At 31.2% G+C, this 16,288-nt stretch overlaps 1 protein-coding gene across 3 annotated transcripts in view; it reads left to right on the top strand.

Moving 5' to 3' along the window:
• The window catches only part of LOC114122218 (serine/threonine-protein kinase S6KL), a 51,724-nt gene extending 35,652 nt beyond the window's left edge, over window positions 1-16,072 (top strand). For all 3 annotated transcript variants that reach the window (XM_050201171.1, XM_050201138.1, XM_027984809.2), the window contains 2 exons: window positions 15,528-15,707; window positions 15,799-16,072. In XM_050201171.1, the coding sequence (XP_050057128.1) occupies window positions 15,528-15,707; window positions 15,799-15,888 (270 nt within the window). In that variant the 3' untranslated portion in view covers window positions 15,889-16,072. The remainder of the gene's footprint in view (window positions 1-15,527; window positions 15,708-15,798) is intronic.
• The last annotated feature ends 216 nt before the right edge of the window (window positions 16,073-16,288 follow it).

A 16,288-nucleotide genomic window follows, 5' to 3' on the forward strand; every position in this document is an offset into this window, starting at 1 on the left:
ATGCGAACGGGTTATTTGGGTATTCTCGGCCGGTCGTGTCGTCGTGTCTCCCCCCGCTGTAGTTGCCGTCGTCGTCGCATTATCGATGCGCATATACGGTGGAGGCTGCCGCCGTCACGGTAAGATTAATCGTTTTTCATCAGTGGCGGCGGGACTGACGAGGGTCGATCCTTGACGGGGTGACGGTGGTGGTGGAGGTGATGGAAGCGGAGGCGGTGGTAGCCGTAGGATATACGAAGCACATGTACGCGGCTGCGGCGTCGTCGTCCATCGTCGCAACGCTTTTTATCATTATAGTTTTTTTTTTCTCTCCTTTGAAAAACGGAATGCACACTAAACCGCCGCGCCGCCGCCATGTGGTCGGACGAGGGAGGAAACGCTGTCGCCGACGCCGACGCCGCCGCCGTCGTCGTCGTCGTCTCCGCCGACCGGTTCTGCTCCGTTGTCGTCATCGTTACAATACTACATACATATAATATATGTATTTTATATATATATCATGCTTACTTACGCACAGACACACACTCGCCTGCAGTACTGTAAGGCCAATATTCATATTATATATGTGCGTAAAAATAATAAACGATGATAAAAATAGCATTGAACTTGCGCTCCGTTTTGTCGTGCGAACGCGATCAAACCAGCTCCATCCGTCGCCGCCGGTCCATTTGCTCTCTCGTTCGTGTATCGCTCTCCTCTCTCCGTCTCCGATGGGTCGATGATCCCCGCGGCATGTCACGATCGACCCCGTCGATGACCGCGCGACTTTTTTTCTTCATTTTTTTTTTTCTCTTTTCATTACTTACTGCACCGAGATTCGTTCGTTACCGGTCCTGGCCGACCGACCACGCCGCGCACGTCGTGTCTCGCCGTCCGCCGCGTGTAGCGTGATGATGGTGGTCACCGCCGTGCCCATGTATAATATTATTATTATTATTTTAATAACACGCTCGTCCGCCGGACACAGCATTATTATAATATTATCGTAGCCATAGGCGTGCGCACATATGTTATACGCGCAGCTGATGCATTCCTATTCCCGATCTATTCTTTGTATATACCGGTACTCATACTCCTCCGTATGACCAGCAAAAATTGGTGAATTTTTTTTTTTTCGGGAGATTCCTGACAGCATATAACCGTGGTTTGACAACCTTATTATTATAATATAAAACGAGTTACCTAACCGTTCGATGATGATGATGATGATGAAGAGCCGATTTTCGTAAATCATAATAATACGTATTGTCTGCAGTATATACTTGTTATACGCTTTAGGAATTCGGTTATAGCAAATTATAATATATGAGATTCACCCATCGAATTAATTTTCCGAAGTAGGTATAAAATATATTTAGGGCCCAGACGGCGCGTGAGCATACCTTGCACGCCTACGCATGAATTCGTACCTATATAAAGATAGTGGTTCTAGTAAATAATATTTCTATAATAAATACGCAGACAGCAACATTTTTATTTTATTTTAGTGATTCTAATGGAGATTATATCATAAATTCTTAACATATTATTAGGTATCTAAACAATATTGCACTTTATATCTTATACATAATAAATTTTAATACAAAATAGCTTGGATATTTGCAGTATTCACTTACCCACCAATATTTTTTTTTTTTAAATGAAGTGTTATTTATACATAATACTTTTTATATTTGCCACTCTACATAGGTACACATCGCGGTGGTACGTACTGTTATATTATTTATTAAACTTGTATCTGTTTAATACAACTATCGTATCTAATAAATTGTTCGATGTATGTTGTGTCTATGTACGATAATCACGTTCGATATTACCTAATTAATAAATATTACGATAACGCTTGCATGTAAGTATACTCGTACTTACGTCTCGGGTCATCGTGTTCGCAACCGACAGTGATGTTATTTTATACCTATATAAATCCCTGTTTTTTAGCTATGTACCTATATGTACCGTTCCGCCGAATCGTTGACGACTCTACTTGACCCGAGTACCCGACGCATCGATCATCAATCCTATCTATGTTCGTCTTATGCTATGTGTTCCTTATATAGGAATGCAAACGGATGCACTAATTTTATTAATAGCTATATCAATAAATTCGTTAAGTGCCATACACAACTTTTCACCCCAGAATTTAACCTCTAAAGAGTGACCTATGAATTTTATCCCTTACTACTTCCCCCGAAAAATTTAGGGATTCAGTGATGCACCCATCACCGCTGTCCGATTTTTACAGTGATTTTTTAAAATTCTATAAACCAAACTACTTTAACTACTCGTTCACTTGATATAAGTCATAAAAATCTATGTGGTCCATATTTCCAGAGCTGAGGTACAAACTTAAATAATAAGCTCACACAGTTATAGATTAATAACTTTATTTTCATATTAAACGGTAAAATGAAATTGAATAAAAATTAATTTATATCCTACTTTGATAAGGCCGGGTATTTCAGCTAGTAAATATAAAATTATATTAGTTATTTAGATTGTAGGTATAACTTGCAGCAGTCAGGAGAATCACTGCGAAGTTCTCCGATTTTTTTTTCCGTGCACGATTTTTTTGATTATTATCATTATTATGTATCGTATGATAATGTAGTCGAAGGAATCGGAGCAGCGTACGACGCCATTATATCGATAAACGGGTTTATAACCGTATAATATATGAAATGTACATTTTCGCGCAGGAGGCGGATGGCGTGAATTTTTCTTGATAATTTCAATAATTTTAATACGTATAGAATACGTTATATTACATTACACACAGATTATAATAGGATGTATATTAAATATATCATATACCTTTCAATACCCGACGGCTCTTCTACTAAAGTGCTTTTACTATGCAACAAGCCAACAGCACGTCGTAGTCGTCGTCTCGAATCGTCGTGTTTTTCCTATTCAACTTGTAAGTATATTACAAGTACCTGTCACATATAACAGTGACGTGAGCCCACGCTTACTTTCATGTTTTAAATTATCCACTAACGACACAAATATTTTAACGATATCACTTATACATCAACCAACGTTAATGTATTATATATACAACGGAGAAATGCTTTTTAGCGCATATAATATGCACACTACACAATAAATTTACAATAACAATATATATGACTTATAATATATCGAATAATCGATATTGTTGATCTCTACACTTTTATCTATATCTTTTAATTATATTATATTATTATAATACGGAACACCCATCATTAGTCATTAGTTCATTACTTTAATTTTTTTCGGTGTTGTTTTCAAACGTTATAAAATAATCATATATATGTATAATATTATAATTATTATTATGCCGACAGTAACTAAAGTTTTACAACAATGTTTCGAACGACAATGATCTATATTGTTTTCAAATTCTATGCATTTATATTTTCATTAATTCATTTCCGGATTGAAACATAAATCTTATACTCCGAGTATAAATTATAAGTTATAAGGTTAAGGATATGGATTAGAAAAGTTTTTATTTTATACATAGTAATACTACATGTAACATAACAGCTAGTACACTTGGCTACACATAGTTTTTCTGATGACAAAATTGACAAATTAAAGAAGTTGAAATCTACGAACTACGAATAATTTGTTTTTAACAAAAGTTAAAAAAAAAAAAAGTTAAAAGTAAAGTTAAAGTTAAGTTTTTAACAATATTCAACTGAGTAAATATACTTGAGTTAGCTCCAAAATTATTAAATTATATAGTTTTTACATAGACAATTGCGAATTAACCCATGTCTATAAGTTTATCAAAATCTAAATAAATTAATTCGTAATTTGTTAATTTTTATCATTTTCATTACTTTAAATTATTTTGTATATTATACTGTGCATTCTCATCTCTCACTAGTATGAATTAGTAAAGTAGTATAAAATTAACGAACTTAGAATTGCTAAAAACAGATTATTAAGTTTTTTGTAAATTTGAACTTACTCTAACTTTGTTAATTTTGTAAAAAGAAAATAACTTTTTAATCGAATCGTTTTTGAATAAATACGTTTATTTTCTGTGTAGTAATAAATTGTCGTTACCATAGAAAAAGTTATTTGTATTGCGCATACGCGTATCAAAAGTTTTAAAAAAATTGACCAAATGAGTATTCTGATACTGCCAAAAATCCCACATTAACCCAAGGTCATCTAGTTAAAATATGTAGAGATACCTCTAGCGATTATACTTGTCCTGTGTCGTAGTTAGTTTAACGATAACAAACACGAATTTAGGGGCGTAGTCCGTTGGAACATCAGCGACCCGTTTTTTTTTTTTGTCAAATAGAATTCAAATAACAACGAAAAATAAGTAGTTTTTATTTAAAATAAACACGAAATATTGCTGCTTATATAACTTGACCAATTTTATGGCTTAGTCATTGTTGTATTTGCCGTCGTAAAACAGATTTTAGTTTCTTCGGCATAAAAAAAATATTAATAAATAATATCAGTTAATATCATTATAACGTCTGCGTAAATTACATTCGCTCGTTTCGCAAACTTAATATTATTAATGTTACTTCTGACGTTCATTAAAGTTTTTAACATTTACGGAAAACATTTTTATTACAAATCCGGCGGGCAAAGTCCATATTGATGTTAATTTATTTTATTACTTTTTTTTTTTAATACGTTTTCACAGCCAATATAGAATCAGAAAAAAGTTTTTTTCCAGCGCACAGAGTCTTTTTTCCTGAAACGTTTCTATTGATTTAACTAACTCGAGCTAATTTGGCCGGGTAGTCTCAGTATTTGGACACGTTCCAAAAGCCAACAAGGTTTTAACAGAATACAAGCAATTTTGTCCAAGTGTTTCTGCAGTAATGTAGACGGGCTTTAAATCGAATAACGTTCCGTGTGTAAAGTTTGATCACGTTTATCAATTAGCGCGAAATTTCGTGTGTATCTGTATACATGTATAGATGTACCTATTGTACCTATACACATCACCTCGATTACCGCACGTAGTATCATGTATATACAGCGAAGGATTTATATTGCGCGAATTATTTTTTTCGATTTTAAAAATCGGGTGGATTCCATTATCTATACATGTCGAACGGGATTTGTACCGAACGCAAGTTATGTATCTACTACCTATATAAGCATATAGCCATATATAGGTACACTATATATGCACTGCACAACGTCCGGAGTCGTTTGTGACAGATATATGATGATTTGTATTATATAGTCTCTGTGAAAACGCGATGAAATTGGTTTTAAATCCTATATTCGATGTTCGAGTGTGAGTAAAAAACAATATTATTGAGCATATGTTTGTCGGCTAAAACTTTAAAATCGTTTTAGTTGACATTCAACAGCACCCATGTGTGTTTTATTTTAGCTGACAGCTACCATGTGTTTTAAAACCCTACAGAGTAGAGAAAGGCACGAACTCGTGTTTCCTGCAGAGTATTTATAACTGGAAACCATTACACTCTCAGATTAAAGGCGAGTCAAATGCACGTGCTTTACTATTCTTGGAGTCTATAGGATGTCAATCCTATAAGCATACTTCTAAAAAGTTTTAAATGAAAATTAATGTTATAATTTTCACTGCGGAGACCGTTTTTGAGGTTGCACACTGTAGTTGTATTCCAAAGATTACTACAAAAGAAATCTAATCTATATAGTGGCCCGTTATTTCATCAGTTACTCGAGTTGTGATTTGATTAATATTTACCATCTTAAGATGTATCAGTCATCATTCATACCTATAGCTTTATATAGTGGTCCGTTTAATAATAACGATTATCGACAATCGTAAAGTAGGTGTTTAATATACGTATTATACTAATTTTATTATTAGGTATTCATTATTTTAAAACATAACATCCGTGTTTTAATGCCACAATATCAATAAAAATAAAAATATGACAAGTATTTTAAATTTTAACCTATCTGTAGTAATAATACTATATGCAAAAAAAATGTGTAATAATGGGAAAGATAATTATATACAAGCTAATTAAGTTTCATAATTGATAATATTTCAATTTTAAAATGTATATTTCATGTTTTATTAATTTATACATATGTAAAAAAAAATATATGGGCCGCAACAAGTATAATGTACCGTAAAACGTTCTATACCACAATTGGGAAAACAATTTTACCGCAAAACGCAACTAGTAGCCACTCGTTTTTGAACTCGTTACCTTAGCACTTCCTTGACATCATTCTCATTCAAACCGTCTTATACAAACTTAATACTTATTATAATGATTGAATTTCTACCTCGTTTCTCGGACGTATAATAATAATAATATTATATATCCGTCGATCACTTATTATTGACTGCGCTATTGTAATTCGCGCTTTGCATGCACCGTGAGGTCATCAACTGCAGCTATAGCAGCTGCTGGAGCATTGCGTCTCACCGGCTTACCGGGAATGCAGATCATCAACTTTTGATAGGAAAAATTGCCAACGATGACCGATGCAGCGCGTGCATCGAAAACCGGTATACGTCTATTACCTATACTCGTACTCCAGGCAAGCCGAACCTTACGATGTCTATTATAATGTAAATTATATACGAACGTATATTTTATATACCTATATATATATATATATATATATATATATAATGTGTGTAAACAGAAATAGGTGTTTTATTTATAGGTATTATAGATATATACTCGCGCAGAGGGATCCCATTCTCTTAATGGCAGCTTGCTCTGCACGAGGTCACTTGTTGTAGAGGTTTATTTAATGGTACATACGTTTGTACGGTGATACGTTTAAACGATTTATGTAAGGCATATTTTAAGTTTTGCGCCGCCGTACGTGCAGTTTAGATAAGTCCAAGTTTACGCCTCTGCAGCATATCGTGCGACTTTAATGTATATATGTATATTATATTCACGTGCGTATATTTTATTATACGCCTGTGATACGTATTATTGGCGTAATAAGTAATATTATAATATGGGAACGCGGAGCGTTGCCCGAATATTTAAAAAAAACGTTTTCCGTTAATATCGCTTTTTTTTCCGCTAATAATACAATGACGACGATAGCGGGCGCGCTTGGTTTTCTCTCCAACTAGGTATATCGATGTTGTAAAAAATAAAATTATAATAATAATAACGGTCCTCTCTAATGGCCATTACATTATGGTTAATGGGTACTTATTATCATAATATATTGCACTTTACATTAATATAATACGTGTACACACATTACGGGTTTTTTTTTCAAACGGCAATGTGAAATGCAAATATTAATAATTTATAATACTTTATACTTTGAGACGCCACGATATGTGTTCGGTGTAATGTATATGTGCATTTGGTCGCCAGTATGAAAAAAGACGACTACGTGCCGTTACACCATGAAGATTAAATAAAACCCATCATTGTAGATGCACTATAAAATATAACGTTATACGTGTTACAGGGTGTATCTGAAAGATTTAGCGATTTAAATCCACCCTCCGGAGACTAGATACTTCTTTGTATACATGGTGTTTCAAGTATATATGACAGCTTTACATTGAAATTGCATTAAAAATGTTTTGTATCTCTGAAATACACTCTGTATATAGCGCAGTAACGCTTCATACAGTCACACATTATTATATAAAACCGTATATGTATGTTGTATAATATGTATGATATTGCAGTCTTTTATGCGTTCATATTATATAGTTACTTATACAGCTGCTGCACTTGAACGCGAGTGTTTTTTTCGTCTTTAATACCTATATACACTATATATATATTTATTATTATATCTATTATCCGATCGGTATAAGGTATTTCTGCCCCACCCCCACCCCAACAATGTCGTGTGTATGACATTGTAACGCATTAACGTTGTAAACATGATTTCGAGTTCTATACACAACGCTTTTGTAAGTAGATTACGTCGTGGGCGAAACACTATCCGCTGTCACAAGTATAAAATACTATTTCCCTTTTTTCTTTTAGTATCAGATTCATATCTGTCGCCGCCGTGGGATAATTTTCGACACGTATATACAGACTGATTCGCCAAACATGCACACTCTATTTTTCTTCTTCAATAAAGCAGTTATACAAAATTTGATTTTTGGTAATTTTAAGTTTATATTCAAAGGTCATATTTTCAAATTCTTGAGATTTGTATACCACTTAGGAGTGTCCTTATGGAGATACAAACTTCTATTGTTCAAACGAAACCTCCCACTCCCTCTCACACATACACACACACAATTAAATAGTGAATTATTTAACAAATATTTTTTCTGAATATTTAAACGTATCAAAATAAAAATTCAAACAAGTAGGTTTTGAGTTATTTAACTTTGTGTACTAAAAATAATTGGTCTATACGATAGTTTGTTTGGAAGATATGGATGCTATATTGCTATGGTAGTTTTAATATGGTAATTATTTATATACATCTATCAAAAATTATAGTTTATAAAAATTGTCTAAAAATAATAATTACTAGATAGAGATTCGGTATCACATAAATTTTATATTTTTGTAAAACCATTTTTAAGTAATTTATCTTTATATATAAATAATAAACATTCAAATAATTTTAAAACACTAGTCGTTTACATTTTTGATGAATTGGGTACATCAAAAAAAAAAAAAGAATATATCCACTATATAATTTACAGTAAGAAAGGGAGAAGGGTCCTCATTTGAAAAAAAAAATAAAAATTTGTATCGCCATAAAACACTTTTGAAGTAGTAAAAATAAAAACTCAAAAATTTAAATAAATGTATTATTATTAAATGAAAATATATTTATCACTTCACTCAGTATCTAAAATAGGGGTAAGCATGCTTTATGAATCACACTGTATATAATATATAATTTATGTTGTGCGTTAACACACACATACGCATTATGCAAGCCCTACGTGTGAGACAGATGACAACAACGACTGGAAAATATTATAGCAAATAATTGTCAGACGACTGGTAGCCGGATGTGTGCGGGTGGGTGCACGAACGTGATAGTGTGCAGGGGTGTCGGCTACGTTTAATTTTGTGAATAAATGGTAGCATCTAAATCGTATATTATACATTTATACGCTTGGATAAACTATAAGTATATATCAAATAAAATTTTCGATTCAGGGGTCCGTTAAAACCTCAACAAATTCTAACTTTACTAAGATTTCAAATCTGTTCTTTGTACAATCGATTATAACTTATGCTTTGTATAAATGATAAATATCCCTCTGAATTTCACCTGGACTCTTATACTGCCTTTGTCATTTTTTTTTTTTATTCAAAATGTTTTAATATGCGAGCGTAAAATATTTTAGATAAGTGATCATATAACAATCTCATATACCTATACGTTTTATTATATTTTGGTATAAGTTATCCGCAATTTTAGTGTCCCCGAAATGTTTAAACTCGTTACGACGACTCTATACGAAAACCGCCTTCCACCTGTACAGCATCTATAGTAGGTTACATCTAAATAATGTTTCATGTCAATAAAACGTTGTTATGTACAACCAATATTAATGTTCTTTAGTTCTACTTGCAATAGTATTGTGTGTAAAAAAAAAATCGAAAAATTACACTATCACACAAGCGCAAAGATAATTTAATATATTATATATATATATAGTAGCATACTAGCACGCTATATACAGTTGTAGTGTATTATATAGGAACACTGTCGTGTTGTCGGCGTAGGGTGCCTCTTTATAGTACCTATAATATGTTTTAGGCAATGTTATAATTGACGTCAGAAAAAAAAAAGAAAATTAAAAATTGTAATCGCTAATTCCGGTTTTTCACGTTTGCAAATATTCAGCATGGTCGCTTTGTTTTGCTCGCACACATTATCGCATTATACGATTATACATATGTATAATACAAGTGTGTATAAAAACATCAGGCCCGCGTGCGAAATGTGTGTCAAAGGAAAGGAAACCGGGTCTGTGGTTTTCGTCGTCGTCGTCGGTACAATAATAAGAACTATATACGCAGGCGCCTTTATTTTTTTTTACACCGATCATATCATAATGTTATTGAGGTACCCGTCGCCGGCTAAAACTATTGTGCGCAGCGTTCCGCGGCCACCCGCCACCGACGATCGTGCCGGAGCCCGAGACCTGCCGCTGGTGGATTACTGTTGTGCGCGCGTTCTGTATATCATATATTATGTAGGTATATATACCTATAAATGGTTATAAATGGCGTGTGTGTGTGCGTGTGTGCGGTCGTGTGCGTGTGTCGAGAGAATATGCCGTTATGTTTTATAATGCGATTATTATTTATTTATATGTATAATATTATAGACACTCTCTCTCGCGCGTGCGCGCACTCACACACACACACATACTATGGACGAGTACTTTGACAAGCTTGACCTCGTTATGTCCTCGAAAAGGAGCGGAAGGAAGGAACGATGAGAAATGATGGGAGACGCGAGCGGGGTGAAAAGAAAGAATGAAAGAAAGGAACAAAAAAATAAAATATATATATATATCAACCGAGCTGGGTCAACAGCCCTCTCGGTGTATATGTATAATATTATGTGTTATACGTATAGGCGCGCCTAAGTCTATACACTATACATCGTATACGCATATCGTTGTTTTTATAAATCTCTGACGAATATAACGGGATGAGTTGTTCGGGGCGGAAAAAAGTTTATTTTTTATTTTATCTTGAATAACAAAGCACCTCTTTCCTCCCTCGCACCCCCCCCTACCACCGTGGGATCTTTGATGCTCGCAACCACCGAGCAAGCTCTTATTATGTATGTATATATATATAATACGTCGAAATGATTTATGGCGTCGAATGAAAAATGACTGCGAAAATACGAGAAAAACTAAACATACATATACCAGCGCCCAATGTTCGCATGTATATGTGTACTGTGTACATTTACTGTACATGAAAAACACTGAAGCATATATATATATATGTGTGTGTGTGTGTGTGTGTGTGTGTGTGTGTGTGTGTGTGTGTGTGTGTGTTTGTGAGAGAGAGAGATTAAATTAAATTAACCTTAACATCTATTATGGATGCTGTGCAATGTACATGGTGTATTGTGTTGTACATATATTGTTTTATTATTGTTTTTTTTTTTTTTGCTTGCTTTTATCATAAATATTAAAAGTTAAATTAATAAATGCTGTCATATTTTGTGATTATTCTCAAAAATCGATTTTCCAGTCATTCACTAGGTGCACACAAGTATATAGCGTCCAACTATTGTCCAACTATTACGGTGTTTACCGACAAATAGCATAGGCGGTATATAAATAAAATATATTTTATGTGTAAACGAGTATAATGTACATGCATTCTCACCTATATATTAGTATATATGTGTCCAGTGGTCGAAACGCTGCACTGTTTTTTTTTTTTTTTTTTTGTACAGCTCTAACTCTACAGCTATCTCAAAAAAAGTGGTTAGGTATAGCTACTGATAATTTTTATCGGCATATAATGCTCTACTTTTTCACTATATTTTTTTAAAAACTATCTTGGCTAATTCACTTATTAAGTGTCACTATTTTTTGTGTCATCAGACTGCAGGCTTGTTCCGTATGTCTCATCATATGTCTTGAAATTATATTTTTTGTGAAAAATTTAAAAAAATATCTAATTTAAAATTGGTAGTTGATACTGGCTATCTACACATCTTCAGGTTACTGGGCAGAATGTGATTATAAAAGATTGTGAGTTACGTTACTCAACATTTTTTATTAAAAATTGATATCTGTCATATGTATAGATAATAAATAAAATAAAAATATCTTTTGATTTAATATTTGTAATTTAAAATACAACATAAGGGTTGTTTATAGATGGTGGAAAATGATTATTTTCTCTACGTTAAAACGCTAACCGTAAATTTCTAATGCGCTGTAGTATTTCGTTACATTGTATGTAGGTACCTACAAATAAAGTACCACTCCCAACCACTGCCTTTACCTATGTTTACTAATTTCATGTGCAATTTGTGCGGCTTGTGAATATTATACTGCAGTGCAGGTAAACGAAAAAACGTATGAGCGTAATTTGTACGCCGCATTCGATCCCATTGTCGTAATATTTATACATATACAATGGTAATTATCGCCACTTTTTATTACCCCAACGCCGTCATTGTTGGTACCGGCACGTTTTAAAATAAATTACTATTTTGCACCAGACCTCAACATTTTTGTGAGTGAAAAATCTGATCTGTCCGTAATGGACTAAATAGTGGCCAGGTATTTATCCCATTATATATTATGGTCTATATGTTCAAATAGGTACATAAACTAAATGTCTAAATGATAATATTTTATAGACTCTAATACTCTATACACCTTTACTTTATATATATTATGTACTTACTATTTAAACTTAAAATCAAAAATAATATATAGTTTGCGTATCATGCACGAAATGAATTGTTTTCATTATTTATATATTATTTATAGATGTTAAGACAAATTTAAAATTATTATAATAATCAGTAGTGGATTTTAAATGGTTTATGCATAAGTGCATAACCTCAGCACAATGCATACGAAATCTTATGGATATAATAGGTAGTGTTTTGTTTTAGGTAAACGCATTGCGATTTTGATGAATAGTTTTAGCATAAAATATTTAGTATATATTATATCATTGACACCATCATTTTTAGATGTTGAAGAGGGTGGTTAATAATATTATCATACTACGTAAGTGCTTACATACAATTTTGACAGATTTTCAGATTCTTATTGAGTTATGAAATAAATTATTACAAATTATTACTTCATTGCGCTACGAATGTTACGATAATAGTTATAATATTAATACTAATAATACTTACATAGGTACTAGTGCATTATACACGCTTATGGCATGCAATATCTTACCTTTAGTTATATATTTTATCCCAGATCTATGTAATACAATATATATATTCTACTGCAATAATTTAACATCGTGTACGTGCAATTTGCTTCAATATTTCGATGAAAAAATATAATGTTTATATCGTTATACGGTCAACGATGAATAAGTGGATTTAATGGCTTGTACTTCGGTAGACGCAGCCGATTACGTTTAGTCAAAAAATATAATGTATTCAATTTATCCTTAATTTTTAATCAATGTGATTATGCACCATAAAACCATTTTTCCTAATTTATTTTGTTCTCCTCCTGCGTAAAATTGCTGTCCTGTTATTATATAATTTACGAAGGTTATTATATAAGAGATCGCAATCGCCGTTTGTACTATCATCATCACCATCGCGTGTGTGTGTGTGTTGTGTGTGTGTACGTGCGTGCGAACAGTCCACTGTGTATATTATAAATATTATATTGCTCAAAATTCGAATTCAACCTTGAAACTATGATAGGAGGATATAAGTACGCTTCTTTTTTTATGTGGAATATAAAAACAACGCAATTATGACTGATAACCTATCATTTACTCAAAGTCAAAAAACAATCATTCAGCTTCATCTCTCTTTTCGGATCATCTTTATTTTCCCCTCTAGTTAATTGCGTCATTTTTTTTATTTTTGTTTTCTAGACTCAATAAAAACGGAATGTACGAATTTATTACTTCATTTCAAAATTAATTTATCTTCAAGTCTATTTAATGATGCTCGCTTAAATCATATTACCTATTTATCATAGCAAATTATTACACGCAAATTCTACTTTTTTATAAATTGAACACTATTCTTGTATTAAGATGCACCTAATAAGTATACTAAAAACAGTGTATAATAATATTATATTTGTCGATGTAAAAATTTTCATACCTATTTTATGTATTCTATGATAATAAATATTGATTAAAAAATAGCAAATTTTCTTAAATCACTACTTACAAACTCACTAGATAATTCTGAGCTTCTCATTCTCTAATATCAATTATAAAATTCTCATTTACACTTCTCGAAACCCCTCTTTGTTTTACATACCTATCAACAGCACATCTTAAGAATACAATCATCCACTGCTACATCTGCAGATGCTTCGTGTCACTGACATAACTTTTTAAGTAACTTAAATATTAAAATTTATCTATTTATTATATAGTATCTTATTCTATTTCATCACTGCTGTTATATACTGTTATATTATATATATTTATGTCTTTTTCTTATAATTTTTGTATGTTCTTTTTTATTAACACCTAATAACTACCTTTGTATATTGTCAAAATAAAGTTTAATATTAATAAATACAGTGAAACTTCCATATTATAACGAACTTCCATTTTTACGAAAATTTCTGTTTAACGAATTATTTTTGAGAACCATGACCTTTATTGTTAATCATGCGTTAATTCTATTTAACGAATTCTTCTAAAATACGAATTTCTTTTGTTCCCCTAAGTAAAAGTTTCACTGTATTTTGATTTTTGACCCATAATTATGTTTTTATCCAAACTTAATTGTTTTAAAATACATTTCATGGATAATTTATTATAAATATAATATAAACGCGTTTTTCTGATATATTTATATTTTATTAATTTATAATTAACATTTAGACATTATAATATATGAAATAATATATTGATAACCTAAATCTCAACATACTATTCATATATCATCTGTAAAAACGTTTAAATCATTTTTTTTTATAAATATCAGTGCATGTAGCATAAAACGTCACCTACGATTATATTTTGTGCCCATGAGATAATAACCACTATTTATAACTTTTAATTTTTGGTTCATAAATTAATATTTTTGAAACGGAAGAAAATAAAAATCAATATATTTCTTAATACAGTTATTGTATGTATGTTTTTTTTTTAAATATTTTATAAAACAAACTTTGTTCAGAACTTATGGCTCAACTGTATATATTATGTAAAAATGTAAGATAAAGTTTTCGACATTTGTATGATAATAAGAATTTTATTTTTATAAAATAGAATAGTGATGTAAACTTTAGATAATACATTCATTTTGAGAAAAAATATATTCCTACTTAATATTCTAAATTATTTACTTATCCACTGCTTTGATTAATATACTAATTTCAAAAAGTTATATAATAATATACTACAGAATAGGCAACCTTAAAAGTCTCTTCACTACAATATGTCTTAAGATTTGAATGATAAGTTGATAACTAGACATTCGGGAGATTTTATAAGTACCTAAATTTATATTATTATTAAATGTTTAATATTTGTTTCTTAAAATACAGTAGTTCTTTTATGTGTTATTATTTATTATTATTATTAAATTAGTATTTTGTAAAAAAATATTTCCATTGAACTAACGGAGTTCCGCATTTCTTCACAGACTACTTATTACGTTAAAATAGTTTTTTCCCGTTGTAATGAACATATTTTAGTTTACACTTAATAATTACACTAAAACCCCGTATAAAAGTGGTATAAAAGGACTTGTTTAAGCGTAATGTAATTTTGGCCGGTTTAATGTTTTTTCTCTTTATATATATTTTTTAATTCCATTAAACAAGGCCGTATTATATTACTATTGTGAATAGTCATGCAATTCATTATTTCGTTACAGCCAAAATAACGGATGTTCATTAATTAATGTTTTATTTTCAGTATCTGCCAAAGTCACACGATGAAATCAATATCATGTTGGAAAATGTTAGTAAAGGTGCCACTGATATGGTATTAAAGCTGTTAGAAACAAATCAAAAAAATCGGCTAAAATCATTTCATCAAATTAAAGTCCAGTCATTTTTCCATAATTTCAATTTCTCAGATATAACATTAAAAAAGGTTATATTGCTTTTTGCGTTGATTTTTTTTTTTTGTTTTTTTTTTTTTTTTTTGTAATATTAGATAATGAGGTTATTTAATTTGTTTACAGCATAAACCAAACGAATTATTAAAAAAGCTGCTTGGAGAAAAAAAACAAAACAATCAAACACTATCTCATTTCGAAGAATTTGATGACTAATATGTGATAAATTATAAACAGTGTATTAAGTATTAACTCATAAAATATATGATCTATTTATTAAATTAAAACTTCTGTTAAGAGGAAGCCATGTTAAATATTGTTTTTATTTTGTGTTAGACGCAGAAATAGATATTTTATGAAATATCAAAGATTATATAAATATATTATGCGTGTACATTTTTATTGTTTGTTTTGTTGTATTTTTTTATTTAATGAATTAAATTTAAAAAAATTCAATTTTTAGGTTTTAATTCAAAAAAAAAAAACGTTGAACTATTATAAATGAATTTTTATTAGAATAGGTATCAAATAACTATAGTAGTACCTTTTTATAATAATTTATTTCATATTTTACTGTCTCCCCATTTTCGAGTAGTATTAAAAAAATCACATAGGT

This window comes from Aphis gossypii, chromosome 1 (assembly GCF_020184175.1).
Source record: "Aphis gossypii isolate Hap1 chromosome 1, ASM2018417v2, whole genome shotgun sequence".
Lineage (NCBI taxonomy): Eukaryota > Metazoa > Arthropoda > Insecta > Hemiptera > Aphididae > Aphis > Aphis gossypii.